The sequence below is a fragment of the Helianthus annuus genome, chromosome 13 (genome assembly GCF_002127325.2).
Source record: "Helianthus annuus cultivar XRQ/B chromosome 13, HanXRQr2.0-SUNRISE, whole genome shotgun sequence".
Lineage (NCBI taxonomy): Eukaryota > Viridiplantae > Streptophyta > Magnoliopsida > Asterales > Asteraceae > Helianthus > Helianthus annuus.
Window position 1 is genome coordinate 114,622,511 of NC_035445.2, and position 13,583 is coordinate 114,636,093.

The 13,583-nt window shown below is 39.8% G+C and overlaps 1 protein-coding gene across 1 annotated transcript; it reads left to right on the forward strand.

The window, feature by feature from the left end:
• Positions 1–2,059: 2,059 nt before the first annotated feature.
• On the forward strand, positions 2,060–5,737 carry LOC110901537. Its single transcript, XM_022148357.2, has 8 exons — positions 2,060–2,407; positions 2,493–3,185; positions 3,545–3,851; positions 3,931–4,038; positions 4,129–4,582; positions 4,666–4,849; positions 4,986–5,240; positions 5,309–5,737. The coding sequence occupies exons 1-8, from the start codon at positions 2,165–2,167 to the stop codon at positions 5,735–5,737; spliced, it is 2,673 nt and encodes an 890-aa protein (XP_022004049.1). The 5' UTR covers positions 2,060–2,164.
• The last annotated feature ends 7,846 nt before the right edge of the window (positions 5,738–13,583 follow it).

A 13,583-nucleotide genomic window follows, 5' to 3' on the forward strand; every position in this document is an offset into this window, starting at 1 on the left:
CCTGGCCATACACGTGTGTAGATCAATGGCCAGGATTTGATGTTGAAATACACTAGTGTATTTTACGATTTAATGATGAGATCCTGGCCATACACGTGTGTAGATCAATGGCCAAGATTTGTTCACACAGTTCGCAAATACACTAGTGTTCACTCTAGAACCCCACCCTATATATATATATATATATATATATATATATATATATATATATATATATATATATAGAGGGCGGTTAACCTACATAATGACTAATCGTACATAACATACGTTATAATCCTGACCGTTGGATCAGACGATTAAAAGCGGGATTAAATAAATGTTTAAGGGTCTGGCTAAAACGTAATTATTTGAATCAAAGGTTAAAATGGTCAATTCCTATACCTAAAAACCCGGCTAAATCTCAGTATCTAATCAATAACCATATTTGTTCATCAAAAAATTCGGTGACTTTCAAACGACTCGGAGCGACGGAGAAAAGACGATTCCGACCGTCGGTGAAAGAAGACTAACAACGGTGAAATAGTAACGAACATCGATTTCACTTGAGAATGACGAATACGGCATTAAGAGGTATCGATTCAATCCCGTTTATTTTGTTAGACAGTCCCAACCTTATACTTGAACTAATCGGCGGTTACATTATACCTTGAAGCAGCTAAAAGAGAAAGAAGGAGCAAGAAAAGAAATGATCCGGTGAAGCCGGTGCACATTAGCGGCATAACTACAGGTTTGATGTTGATTGTTGTTGTTTAAAGCCAAAATTAGGGTTTATCCACTAGCGTTATTTGATAAGAACAAGCGTAATTGTTTGTTGATTCATTGATATGTCGAAGCGGGATTATCAGGATCAACATTAGATCATGATTCTCTTTAATGAACTAGCGGAATTAGGTTACATTGTGAAATTGGGAATTTTACCACTTGATATTGGGCGTCTGATCTAATTGTGAAATTGAATCATTTTAGCTATCAAACAAAATTAGCATGATTGATATGGAAATATAGAATTAGGTTGCCTTGCCGGTGCACATTAGCGGCATAACTACAGTTTTGATGTTGGTTGATGTTTTTCAAGCCAAAATTAGGGTTGATTAACTAGCGTTATTTGATAACAACAAGCGTAATTTTTTGTTGATTCATTAATATGTAGAAGCGGGATTATCAGGCTCAAGATTAGCGTTATTTGATAAGAACAAGCGTAATTTTTTGGGATATGAAACTTATAATCTTTGGGTTTCTGCGGTAATTGTAAAATTGGTGATTTAGAGGTAACAAGCGGCATTAGTATGGTAGCTATTACATATTGATATGACATACCGGTTCTAGCTTAAAAATTGTGTAGTTGTAGATTTTGAGATAGCAAGCAGCATTAGCATGATTCATCCCATCTTTTAAAAACTTTGTATTGGAATATGATGTAGGGGTTGCTGATGATGATGATGATTTTGAACCCCCGATTCAGGCGATTATGACAAAGCAACCTCATAAATCAAAGGTTAATAAAAAGCATACAAACTATAGTCTAGAAGATGATGATGATGACTTTGAAGAACCTATTAGAAATTTGATAGTCAAAAGAGGTGAAAACACAAGAAAAAGGCCAAGTACTACAACTAACCAAGATGGTGAAGACTTTGAACCAGTAAAAAAGAAACAATCGAAAAACGAAAAGCAGATGGATCCTATCGAGGGGAAACGGAAGGTTACCGATGCAGAACCTTTTAGGTCAGAACCAAGACCGTTCTATCATTATCATCATGATGCAATAAGCCTACGGTGCAGTCCTTCAGGTTTTTTGGATACAGTTAAGCACTTTACTGAAGCGCAGGTGGCGGATGTGAAAAGCATTGGATTTGGTGATGTCCTTAATATAAAGCTTTATCATATAAGCACACGTTTAGGGTATTGGCTCGTACGAAACTATGACGAGCAATACAGCACACTAAACATAGGAAATCACAAGATAAAAATCACCCGAGATTCAGTACATGACGTGTTTGGTATTCCAAAGGGTAATGTTATTGTACGAGAAAAAAATAAGCCTAGAAAATGAGCAATAGTGGAGAAAAATACGGCTACTCAAGGCGCAGAAACAACCATAGATGAGTTCAAAAACCAGTGGCCAGACAGAAACAAAATTACTCATACTTTGCTTGCAAGAACTATGTCAGAGCAAACCACTGGCGGACGATTATTCAAGCTAAATTTCCTAGCCTACTGGAACACTTTGTTTGTAGAGATAACAAAGTCAACAACTGTTAAACAAAGTTTTCTACTTGCAATTGACAAAGAGGAAGACATTCCAAATCTGGACTGGTGCTCCTTCGTTTTAGAATCGCTGAAACGAACAAGACAAGGTTGGAAAAAGTTAGACTCACAATACAATGGCCCGGTTGCATTCCTAACGGTATGTTATGTACACAACTTTAACGGTTATGCTAAATACGATATTAATATTAATAATTTGTTTTTTTTCAAAAAACAATATGCAGCTTCTATACAGCCATTATTTCAACCAAAGACACAAAATTTTCGATGAACCTGTCAAAATGCCTGTCATACATTATGTAACCTCTGGTATGATCGACGACGTGGAAGAATATTTATACAACAACGGGCCGCTAGGTGTTGAAGATTGTGATGAAGTGGAAGAAGACGAAGGAGCAAATGATAATCGCCAGGATCAACCACATGTTACTGCCTCGCGCATAAATGGCAATGATCATCAAAATCAAGAGGCTACGACCGCACCATTCGAAATCCCACCATTCGAAATCGTAAAAGAAAACACATCGACGGTGTACACTGACCTTTTCGCTGACAACATCCCGATACACGAGGCAGCTGCGGTACAAGAAAACCTCACCGAATTCAATACATTAGATGATATGGAAGATACGGATGAGTACATGATACCACCAGTGGATACGACACATGTCTACAACAGAAGAAACCTGACTGGAAACCTGGATGGGGAGGATCCGATTGACGAAGGAGACATACCATCAAATACGGATTGGTTTGACGGGTGGAATCCGAATGAACATATTTCAGACATGAATTTAGATGAAATGGACATAGGGACACAAACGCAAAAAGAGATTGACTACTGCAGCACTCCAGTTCAACTAACCGGGGTGATCTATGATCATGCTGCGTGGGAAGCCTCGAAAAAAAATAAAAAGGTAAACTTGATTTTTTGCAACTTGGCTTCTTAGACTTGTAATCACGCTACTGTAGATGTAATAACGCATACTGGGTAACAAATTAATAACGCATGATATAAAACTTGATAATCACGCATGGTATTGTAGAAAAATGAAACTTGGCTTCTTAAACTGGGAATCACGCTATAACTGTTAATCACGCTAGAACTTGATAATCACGAATGGTCTTGTAAAAAAATGAAACTTGGCTTCTTAAACTGGTAATCACGCTAGAACTGTTAATCACGCTTGAACTTTTTGCAACTTGGCTTCTTAGACTTGTAATCACGCTATAACTGTTAATCACGCTTGATCTTTTTGAGTGTCCAATTCCGCAGGTGTTGTTGAAAACAATGGACAATAATATAAAGAAATACATTTCTCTTGTTTCGGATATGAATGCTCTCGTTAAGGGTGTAAAGGAGAAGTTTTTCTGGGATGTTGAAATTATGGAAAGGTGTAAAAGATGGAATGATGAGGTTAAAAATTCCGTTTCTACGGATACAGTTTCGATACCTGCTGAAGTAAGCTATGCTGGTGATGAGGTGGTTCAAAACAAAGTCGGACAATGTGGCGAAACAAATCAAGAGTTAGAGGGCGATGGAGATGCAAAATTGGAACATCAAAACACGGTGAAAGATAAAGGTATATAATAACTTCTCTTGTTTGTTAATATTTACGTGAAATTATGATTAATAAAAACAAAACGTATGGGATTTTATAGGATGTGATGATGTTCATGATACCCCATTTGATGATGGTGGTATTTCGGACTCGTGCCTGGCTGCCTTACAAACCATCGAACCAGGCGTATACAGGCAGACTACAGAAGGTAACAAAAATATGTTCATTACTAAACAAAGGTGCATTTTTTTAGCTTGTGATTACAAAACAAATTAATCCAAATCAAACATGAAAACAGTGGCGCAAGCAGATGTGGTGAACAACATGGACCAACCTGTAAATTTGGCAGAGTGCAGTCAACAACAAGCACATAAACAGAATACAATAACCGACTGCTATGATAAAGATAAGCCTCCGACAACATCAGCTGATGAACCTGCTGAAGTGACCGAAGCAGAAATGCAGTCTGTTGAGACACTTTTAAAATTGGCTCCAATCCTGCAAACATCAAGTGCGGGTAATCAAAAAACTCCTGTGTCAGCGAACACAAATAAAACGGATGACGAGAGGCATACACAGCTAGTAACAACGCGTATCAAGATGATCAGGGAAAAGAGGGAAAAGCGGCTGGCAGAACTAGGTGACGCATATAGATCGCCTTACTGCAACAGGGTAACCAACCTATATGAGCCACTTTTGGTACGTGACCAAAACATCATCTGTTATCTCTTAGCTCCGATGGGAGATATTGGGTAAGATTTTGAATCCTAAAAATTAGTTAAAAATTTTCATCTTTTTTTTTTAACTTTTCTTTGTTGGTATTAAAAAACAACAGGACATTGATATACAAGTCTGACAGTGGAGTCGAAGCGCTTAAAATCATATTTGAAACCTTCCACCCATCGCAATACATATCATATGGTGGAATGGACACATTTGTAGATGTTTTAAACTTTGAAGAGAAAAAAAGGGACAGAAAATCATCACCCTACAGGCTGTTCTTACCAACTACAATATTGGTAAGTTTTCCAACATTAATCACGCAAAGGTTGGAAAATTAATATGTTAATCACGCATGGTTGCATTTTTTTTGAAAAAAATCACTAAATATGTTAATCACGCATGGTTTGATTTTTTATGAAAAAAATCTTGCAGCAAGACGAAATGTTTGAGCCAAAAATCACAGATAGTGATCGATTGAAAGTATTCGGACCAGGCGTAGACGATATATTGTGTAAGTATCAGGTGAAGAAAGTTGACAAAGTTGATCTCATCTTCATTCCAGTACTACTTTCTGATCATTACTGGTGCCTATGCTTTAACATGAAAAATGGAGATATCGAGTTAATCGATAACTCTCGGTATGCCGAATCGTTTACCAAACGCTACCGTGGACGCCCCGAAAAGCTGGTAATTATAAATAGCTTTTTATCCTTATGATGAATAGGTAATAATATGATTTTTTATCGTGCTTATAGCGGAGAGTCCTAGTGCTATACCTAAAAGGCAAACTTGGACAAAAAGAGTGGATAACAAAGTTGGAAAAAGCAAAAATAATTCGAAAGGAAATGGAGTGGAGAACTCTTCAAAACGGTAGTGACTGTGGTGTCTTCACTATGAGGCATATGGAGACATACAAGGGCACATCTCCATGGAATGCAGGGTTTAAAACGGAAGACCAGAAAGAAATGCAAGATTCACAACTACGGTTTTTGCGGTACAAGTATCTTAGTAAGATTGTATTGTCCGACTACAATCTTATAAGGAAGGATGTATACGACAAAGCTACGGACTTTATGGCGAATTCGATCCCCGCTGAAGCTTTGCACGATCTAGATAGCAAAATAAGTAACAGATTAGAGCAGTTCTTCAAGCTCAAAAAGAGGAAACAAAATGAAAAGTCGTAGGACTACTATCTTGCTGTCTTTTGTTCGAAACATCTTTGTCATTTGGATTTTTTATTTCTATTTATAATTCTAATAATTTCTAGTTATAAACATAAACTAGTCGGACATTTTCATTATTCAAAAACACAACTTTCATACAAAAATATAAAAAACACTTAGATAGATATGATTTCGCAACCATATATGATTGACGATACATAAAAACCATCAGAAATAAGTCTCTAGAAACTGGATCTTCAACTCCAAAGAGCATCCCAAGACGGTAATGGCGTCCGCGAGTTGTTTTAACTGTTTCTCATCCCGCTTGCCAAGATCAACCATAAACATCATAGCCACCTCTTTGACACTTGAATCTGACATACCAGACAACAAATTCAGTATTTCTTCCCTCCTTTTCATGTTCTCTCTGACCCTATGAATGTTTGTTTCTAGCAAGTCTTTACAAGACTTGTCTTCAGCTATTTGATCCTCAATTCTCTTTTTTAGATAGGCACGCATACCTGATGAGGAAGACGAACCACTCGATGAATTACAAGACTCTGCCATGTTTTGAAATAAAAATTGAACGGATAACAAATGAATGGTTTTCCATCGATATATAAAAGGGAATTGCAGAGCAAGAGGACAAATATAAAATTATTGACCATGACAGCTGGTTTTTTTTTTTTGTAGTTTTGTTAAAAAATAACGCTTGAATATAAGAAATAACGCATGACCAATTTATACAGCAGGAATTATAAAAAAAACGCATGCCCCAGAATTAATTACGCATGAAATCACGCTAGTCCACATTATACCGCATTAACTAAAAAAAATAACGCATGTCTATTTTTTATAAAATTATACCGCATGAACTAACAAAAATAACGCATGCAGTGATAATTGTGCAGACATTATCAGTATGCAACTTGATGTATAAAAATAATTAAACCCTATAACTATATAGACTAGTATTAAGTCGATATGACTTGTAGAGACTTGTAATGATGTAAAATATTAAATTTAACTTACCAAAAATATCTCTCAACTACCAAAATTAATTACCAAATAACACACATATAATATTCACTCACCCCTCCCATTAGGCATATACTATAAAAAAATATATATCAGACTCTCTTCAAGAACAACAATGTCGACAAATCCCGCAAACGAAGCAATCAAGGAGCTCTTGAATACCCGCAGGTTAACGGAACTTGCTTGTAATGTTAACTCCTGTAACAGTATTCTCGATGTGCAGGGCAGGATGTTAGAACATCAAAAAAAAAAAAAACCAGGAAGTGTGGTGCGCGTCGATTCGACCCACTCACATAACTAGAAACTTATGAGGCCGAACCGTAACTTGATTATTAGACATTATTTTAGTTGTGTGGATTAAATTACACTTTTATGATTAATATTAGTCATTAGTAAATAAAAAAAAATAATAATAATATATATGTTATGTATATCACCAAATCGGCCACACCCTCACATCAACTTCCCATGCGTTCTTTTCCTTGGCAACCCATGAATTGTTGTGCAGCCCAAATTCGATCCCAACTCACCCTCTTGGATCCCTCGGCCCACATAAAAATCCCAAACCGCCCCCACCCCTTGTCCCATTTAATGTATACGTTCATGTAGTGCACGTAACATCACAAATAGCAAACCCTACTGGATATTGGGCGACGGCAGAGACATAACTTCCCTTTCAGCATTATCGAAGTCTTCCTTCTTAAGAATCTATCTTTGTGGTTAGCATACATTCACCTTTTATATACATAGTTCCATTATGTTTATTCAAAGATTATATTCAGGGTATCTATCTTTGTGTGAATAGGCGTATAATCATTCGATCTTTGATGAACATGATTATGTGATACGATTGATACGGTAGTAATGTATGTGAAAACAGTAACCTAAGGAACTAGTCGTATACCTTGCTGATTGTTTTTTTTTTTTTTTTGATTGTTCAGTTGTGTGATCGGATAGCATGTGATTGTATGTATAGTGTTAGATACATATTATACGACAGAGATGAATGATGCTTGTTAGGATACGAAATCCCGGTTAATGCGATAATCTGCTGAAACTGTTATGAATTGAATATGAATTGTGTATGATGACCCGTGGGTTGAAGGTGGTTAATGCTCGCCGAGACGTGATTGCGATGGACCGGAATGGGCTGCGAACCCAGTTTGCGGACCACCGATTTGGGCCGTCGCATACCCCCGAAGGAACCGTGTAGGATTAATAACTTGTTGTTAGGATGGCATGATTTCAAGTCAAGCTCTGTGATTTAAATAATTGTTGTGTGTCATGAGTTAGTATTACAATGGTTAGGATCATGGAACTATCTTTGAACGGATAACCTGAATGGTTGGGCGGCTACGCATAAATGAAACCAACAGGGCCGGAACAATTACATGATATGGCTGGGGTTGGGCCAGCCATGCTGGGCCGGGTAAATTACCAAGGCAGGACCACGGGAAGGGTTAATATATGGGGCAATGCATGTATTGAATGGAAATGTTGAAATAATGTGGATATACAGTAATAGTTGGAATACATATATATACTGAAATATACACAGACTACTAAGACATGTATTGATGTAATATACATATTGTAATCATGAGAGCATATGTGTTTATTAAAGGTAGTTGAAGGGTGTATACATGGATTATTTATGTGTGCACATGACATGTTGAGCAATACAAGAACCAAGAGCATAATATATATATATATATATATATATATATATATATATATATATATATCTATGGGAATTTGTTGTGATTAACAATGTGATTAAATTAAATGCAAACTGATTGTGACCAACATGTGAATATTATAGGCTTAAACTAACTGAGTGTGATCGAGTAACTGGTTCTACCGAGCAAACCCAAGGTGAGTTCACTACATTCGAGCATGCGTCCCAGTGGTTGGGGACAGTCAGTGGGTATTCCAAGGGGGGATAAGTCTTTGGGTAAGAACGAGTATATTGGTTAATATTCTCACCTATCATCTTTTGTAAGTCCCTCATCGGGTATTAGTTAGTAGCGCTACTTAGGTTTGGCACCCTCACCCCGTGCCTGTAGAGGACGGAGGTGAACTAATGACCCAGTCTGGCCCAGTACTAGATAGGAGTACGTGGGAAGGGCAGTCCGTGAGCCGTCCGTGTTTGGAAATGAGATATTAACAATATTACTTGCATTGGGTATTAAACTGTTTTACATACACCGGGTAACAAACGTTTTCTAAAACTGTGAACTCGCCAGCTTTGTCTGATACACGTGTTACATGCTCGCAGGTCGTTAGGTATGTTGGGATTGGGAAGCTTGCTATCTGGGAGTGCTGGAGTGGTCATGGATCGAGGCTCTTGGAGTAAATTATATTTGATACATTGGTTTAAGCGTTATTATGAAACAATTGCTAAACAACTTATTACATGCTTCCGCTACACAACTTTTGAGAATTAATATTATCTTGACAACTTATTTTGGTAAAATAATGTCATGACTTATTTAAATATTTATCATTGGTTCAATATGATTGGTGGCTCGATCTCTGATGCGTAACACACCTCGCGGGGTTTCCGCAGGTGGAATTTTGGGGGTGTTACAGTTGGTATCAGAGCCACTGGTTATAGTGAACTAGGTTTTAAAACGTTTTGTAAAACCAGACTATAACCGAACAACTTCGAACCTCGATCATGACACTCAGCTCCAGATTGCAAGGTTCGTTCCTCTCTCACTTTATACATTACTTGCTTAGCAGTCACACACTCTCAACGTATATGAACTGAAACAATTAGCACCATAGTGACTTGATAGCGTGACACCACACATCGACTCATGCGAACCATAGACCTGTAATATCATCTGTTGTGTTGTTTGAACGGGGGAAACTTCGAACGCAAGCTAAGAGGCTCTGAGATGAACATGCAAATCGTCTTATTATTATGGGTGCACACTTAATAATAACGCGGGGTGCATGCAAGTCCCAGTGAGTCTTATCGAGCGTGAGGAGGGTTCTGCCCTACTATGTGTGAACCTGGTAGTACGTAAATATCAGCATGATACTTGACTCTCATCTCGTTTCGACTTCTAAATCGGTTTATTCCCAACTATAGAAACATGAGTGAACGAGGACACGGATGTGGTAACATCACCATGACTCAGGCTGAGTTGACTGACCTAATCAACACCCGCGTGACTGAGGCTTTAGCAGCCTATCAAGCTGGTACGGAATGTACCAAGTATTCTTACCCTCATATTGTGTACACGAACTTTTCACTTCTCATCAAACTTTTACGAACCTCGACGTTAACAAACATTGCCTGAACACTCATCAGAACACCTAGCAAACTGCGTAGAATGTTAGGTGCTTGTGCGAACGTCCCTGAGTTGGATATAGTAGCGTCGAATGAATGGTTATTACCTTCCTCACTTATCTTCATTTGAACCTAACACACTAACGCCCTAAATCTCGAAGTGCGATCACTCTTGCAACACTCTTGAAACACACTGGGGATAATTCGAACCACTTGCTGGAATGATGAACAAAAGGGTGAGTGTAGTATCCTACCGACTTCAGCAGTTGGACGACCCCGATTACCAGCAACGGACACCAGTGAACTGACCTCAATCTAAAACTTAACTCTGGTCAGCGACTCGTGGGAGTCAACTGTTACAAACCAATCTGAACTTTAGCAATGACAACCGATTTTAGTGTGGGATGTGTGAATTCCGACACAACGAGTAGTACCTTGGAACTCGGCACGGAGTGTGAAGAGAGGGGCATTGTGGTGAAAGAACGTGGCGTCCAGCTTCCAGCACCAACATTAGAGCAACAGTATTCGTGACACCCAGGTACCTGTAATAGTAGCCTACTGTAAGGGAAAGGAAGGTGCCTTCGGCATGCATTGGACGTTGGTAATTCAAAACGACCACAACCAAGGGAGCGATGACGGTACGGGAGGAATCCGCGTGATTGTAACAATTACACCGGTAGTGGTGCTCACGGAAGGGAAGTTAGGATGGATGTGAGCAACGATAGGACAATAACAACATGGTGGTTGGAATGGGTAGAAAATCGTTTCGCCCTAATTCTGTGTAACCCTGATGATTTGCAAAACCAAACATGTTATGGAACCGGCTGATGGCAAGACACTGCGACCTCACATGTTAGTTGGGACGCAAACTCGACCCTACAAGAGACAGGTATTCGACACCGGTCTCACTTCTACTACCCTTGGTGATTACGATGCAGTAGTCAGTGATGGTTCATTAACTAGATAAATCGCTCAGACGCATCCTGAGAGAAGAAATTTAACGTCACCCTATGCATTGAAGTACCAGAGTGGTGAGAAGGTTAGCATCATGTCAGTAATGACAGCCCCGAAAGCGTCTATGAAAGGATGACCTCGCTGTAATAGCAACTAACCCTAATGATCAGGCTAATTGCGATGGGATTGAGGATCCATCGATTGTTGTGACCCATCTCAATGTGCAACTAGATGAACTTTCAGACCTATTACCACAACTATTAGTTGGAAACACAATGATCTCACGATTAAAGGAAGCTCCGAACACTCGTACTCTATTCGCCTTGCACCGGGAGGGTTGCAATAACTGTATAAGCTATCTCGAGAACCGTTGGACAGTAGTTTTGGCAGACCTAGTTTTCTCTTGGGAAACCCCATTTATATCCGTGGAGATAAACCATTTCGTATGCACACTGACTATCGAAAACTCAACAGAGTGGCCACCAGGGACCGTTTGCCCGACCATGTATTGGCAAACTTATCGACGAGTTGCGAGAGTCAAGCTTCCATTCGAGGATTGGCTAACGAATGAACCATTATTAGACGGAAGTCCAATAGAATAATGCTTTTATAGCAGCACATCAAACACAATACGGCCAGCGCGGCTTCGTGCACCATGACCATTGAGGTAATCAACACACCAGTAGCTCATGGACCACAAGAATCGACCGTCTTTATTGATGACGTTTTGGGTCATTCCCTGGGGGAAGGGACATCATGGACGACATCCGTAGCTTATCTCAGAGCTCCTAAGGGAGGAGTCATTACATGTGAAGTCTGGTTGAATGTAACATCTAGATTTGAGGAATGTATTTTAATCATGTAAACAACGAAGTGGGAATACGTGTGGATCGTGCTGGGATCCAGTTTGTTAGAAACTGATTTGGCACCCAAGATCCCTTCGAGGGTACAACTATTTCTTGGTTTTAGTGAATGCTGTTGGAGGTTCATCACATGGCTTGCAAATATCGCGAGGCTTAACTTCCTTAAGCGCAGCAGAGTGTTGTGTTCGTGAGAGACAGAACAGGAGAACGTCTTTTCACCTTTCTAATTCCGATGCTTCAACGTACTCAGAATCGTCTTTGCCTAAGGGTGCAAGTGATCTAGTGGTATACCACGAATGTTCGAATCAGAGTTCCGGTTACACGCCAATGCAATACGAGGACGTGACGACTTACGTAATGGAGTTACGAAGAAGAACAGCACGACACACAACCGGTGGTAGAAATCGTGGCCTTTGGATTCACTTGGAGGCATTACTTGGGCGGTACCGAACGCGTTACTTAGACCGATCACAAGGGCCTCCCGTGTACCCTGGCCACGAAAGAAGCTTTATCAGTGATGAGAACGCTGGATGGAACTTTTGGATGAATACGACCGTGAGACCTGAACGTGCACGACCTTGCAGTTCGCTATCCACTCTGACACACCTGACCAGACTCGCCTTGTTCGAAGTGAAGACCTGTTGGAAGAGAATTCACAAGATGGGTTCATGCGAGGCATGGAGAAGCAACTCTTGGCAAGGCGGACGCTATTCGCTATCTCATGGAACAAATGTGGATCCCACTATGCAGCAACCGTATGGAACTCATACTGAGCGAAGTACACCGACTCCGATGTTCCAGTAGTTTGGACTTGATAGGAGATAGTAGGATTTTAAGTCTCGTATGAATGACCGGGCAGGAAGGCCCCATAGCACTACATGTGAACGATGTTGGACATGCGCGAAAGTCAAGGTGGAACCCCGGAAACCTACTTGTTTGGGCAGTAACCAGAAACACCCGTATGGAAACGAGAACAAACACCATGAAATTGTCTTTGATCTACCTAAAACTCAGAACGGAACCGATATCACATGGTAATCGTAGTTTTCGACGCGTGGGAACATTCGAGTTTCTGGAATAAAACGGTGACATGGCTCACAAACTCGGGCTAATTGATGGAGTGGGATAACTGTCGTAATGGTAGGTATACCATGGATGTAGGACTGTGTTGTCCAATGAAAACCCTTATGATACCCTGGTCGGAATATGAGGTCATCGGAACAGTTGTATTTATCAGGGAACCTATCGAAAACACGGACTAAGGAGTCAAGGTTCGCTAGCATAAGTTGTAAGACAACTCATGACCGTCAGAAAAGCTACGCTGATAAGCGCAGGAAACCACTTGAGTCCAGGTTGGGGATCGAGTGCTACTCAAAGTCTCACCATGGAAAGATGTAGTTCGTTTTTTTTTTTTTTTAACAAGGCAAACTCAACCCGTGATATGTTGGACCTTTCGGAATCACGGAGAGAATTGGCAAGGTGGCCTACAGATTGAAGCTACCCGAAGAACTCAGTGGAGTTCACAACATATTCCATGTGTCGAATCTGAAGAAGTGCCTGTCAGATGAAACCCTCATAGTTCCTTTCAAGGAGCTCGCCATCGACGATCAGTTGCAATTTGTCGAAGAACCAGTAGAAATCTTGGACCGGGAGATCAAGATTCTCAAACGCACCAGGATACCTATTGTTCGAGTTCGTTGGAACTCTCGTC

Bases quoted from the DNA above. Each gene is read 5' to 3' on its own strand.
- LOC110901537 (XM_022148357.2), top strand. From the start codon at position 2,165: ATGTCAGAGCAAACCACTGGCGGACGATTATTCAAGCTAAATTTCCTA. The intron at 4,850-4,985 runs GTAAGTTTTCCA...AAAATCTTGCAG, and splicing joins TCTTACCAACTACAATATTG to CAAGACGAAATGTTTGAGCC. The intron at 5,241-5,308 runs GTAATTATAAAT...TCGTGCTTATAG, and splicing joins GTGGACGCCCCGAAAAGCTG to CGGAGAGTCCTAGTGCTATA.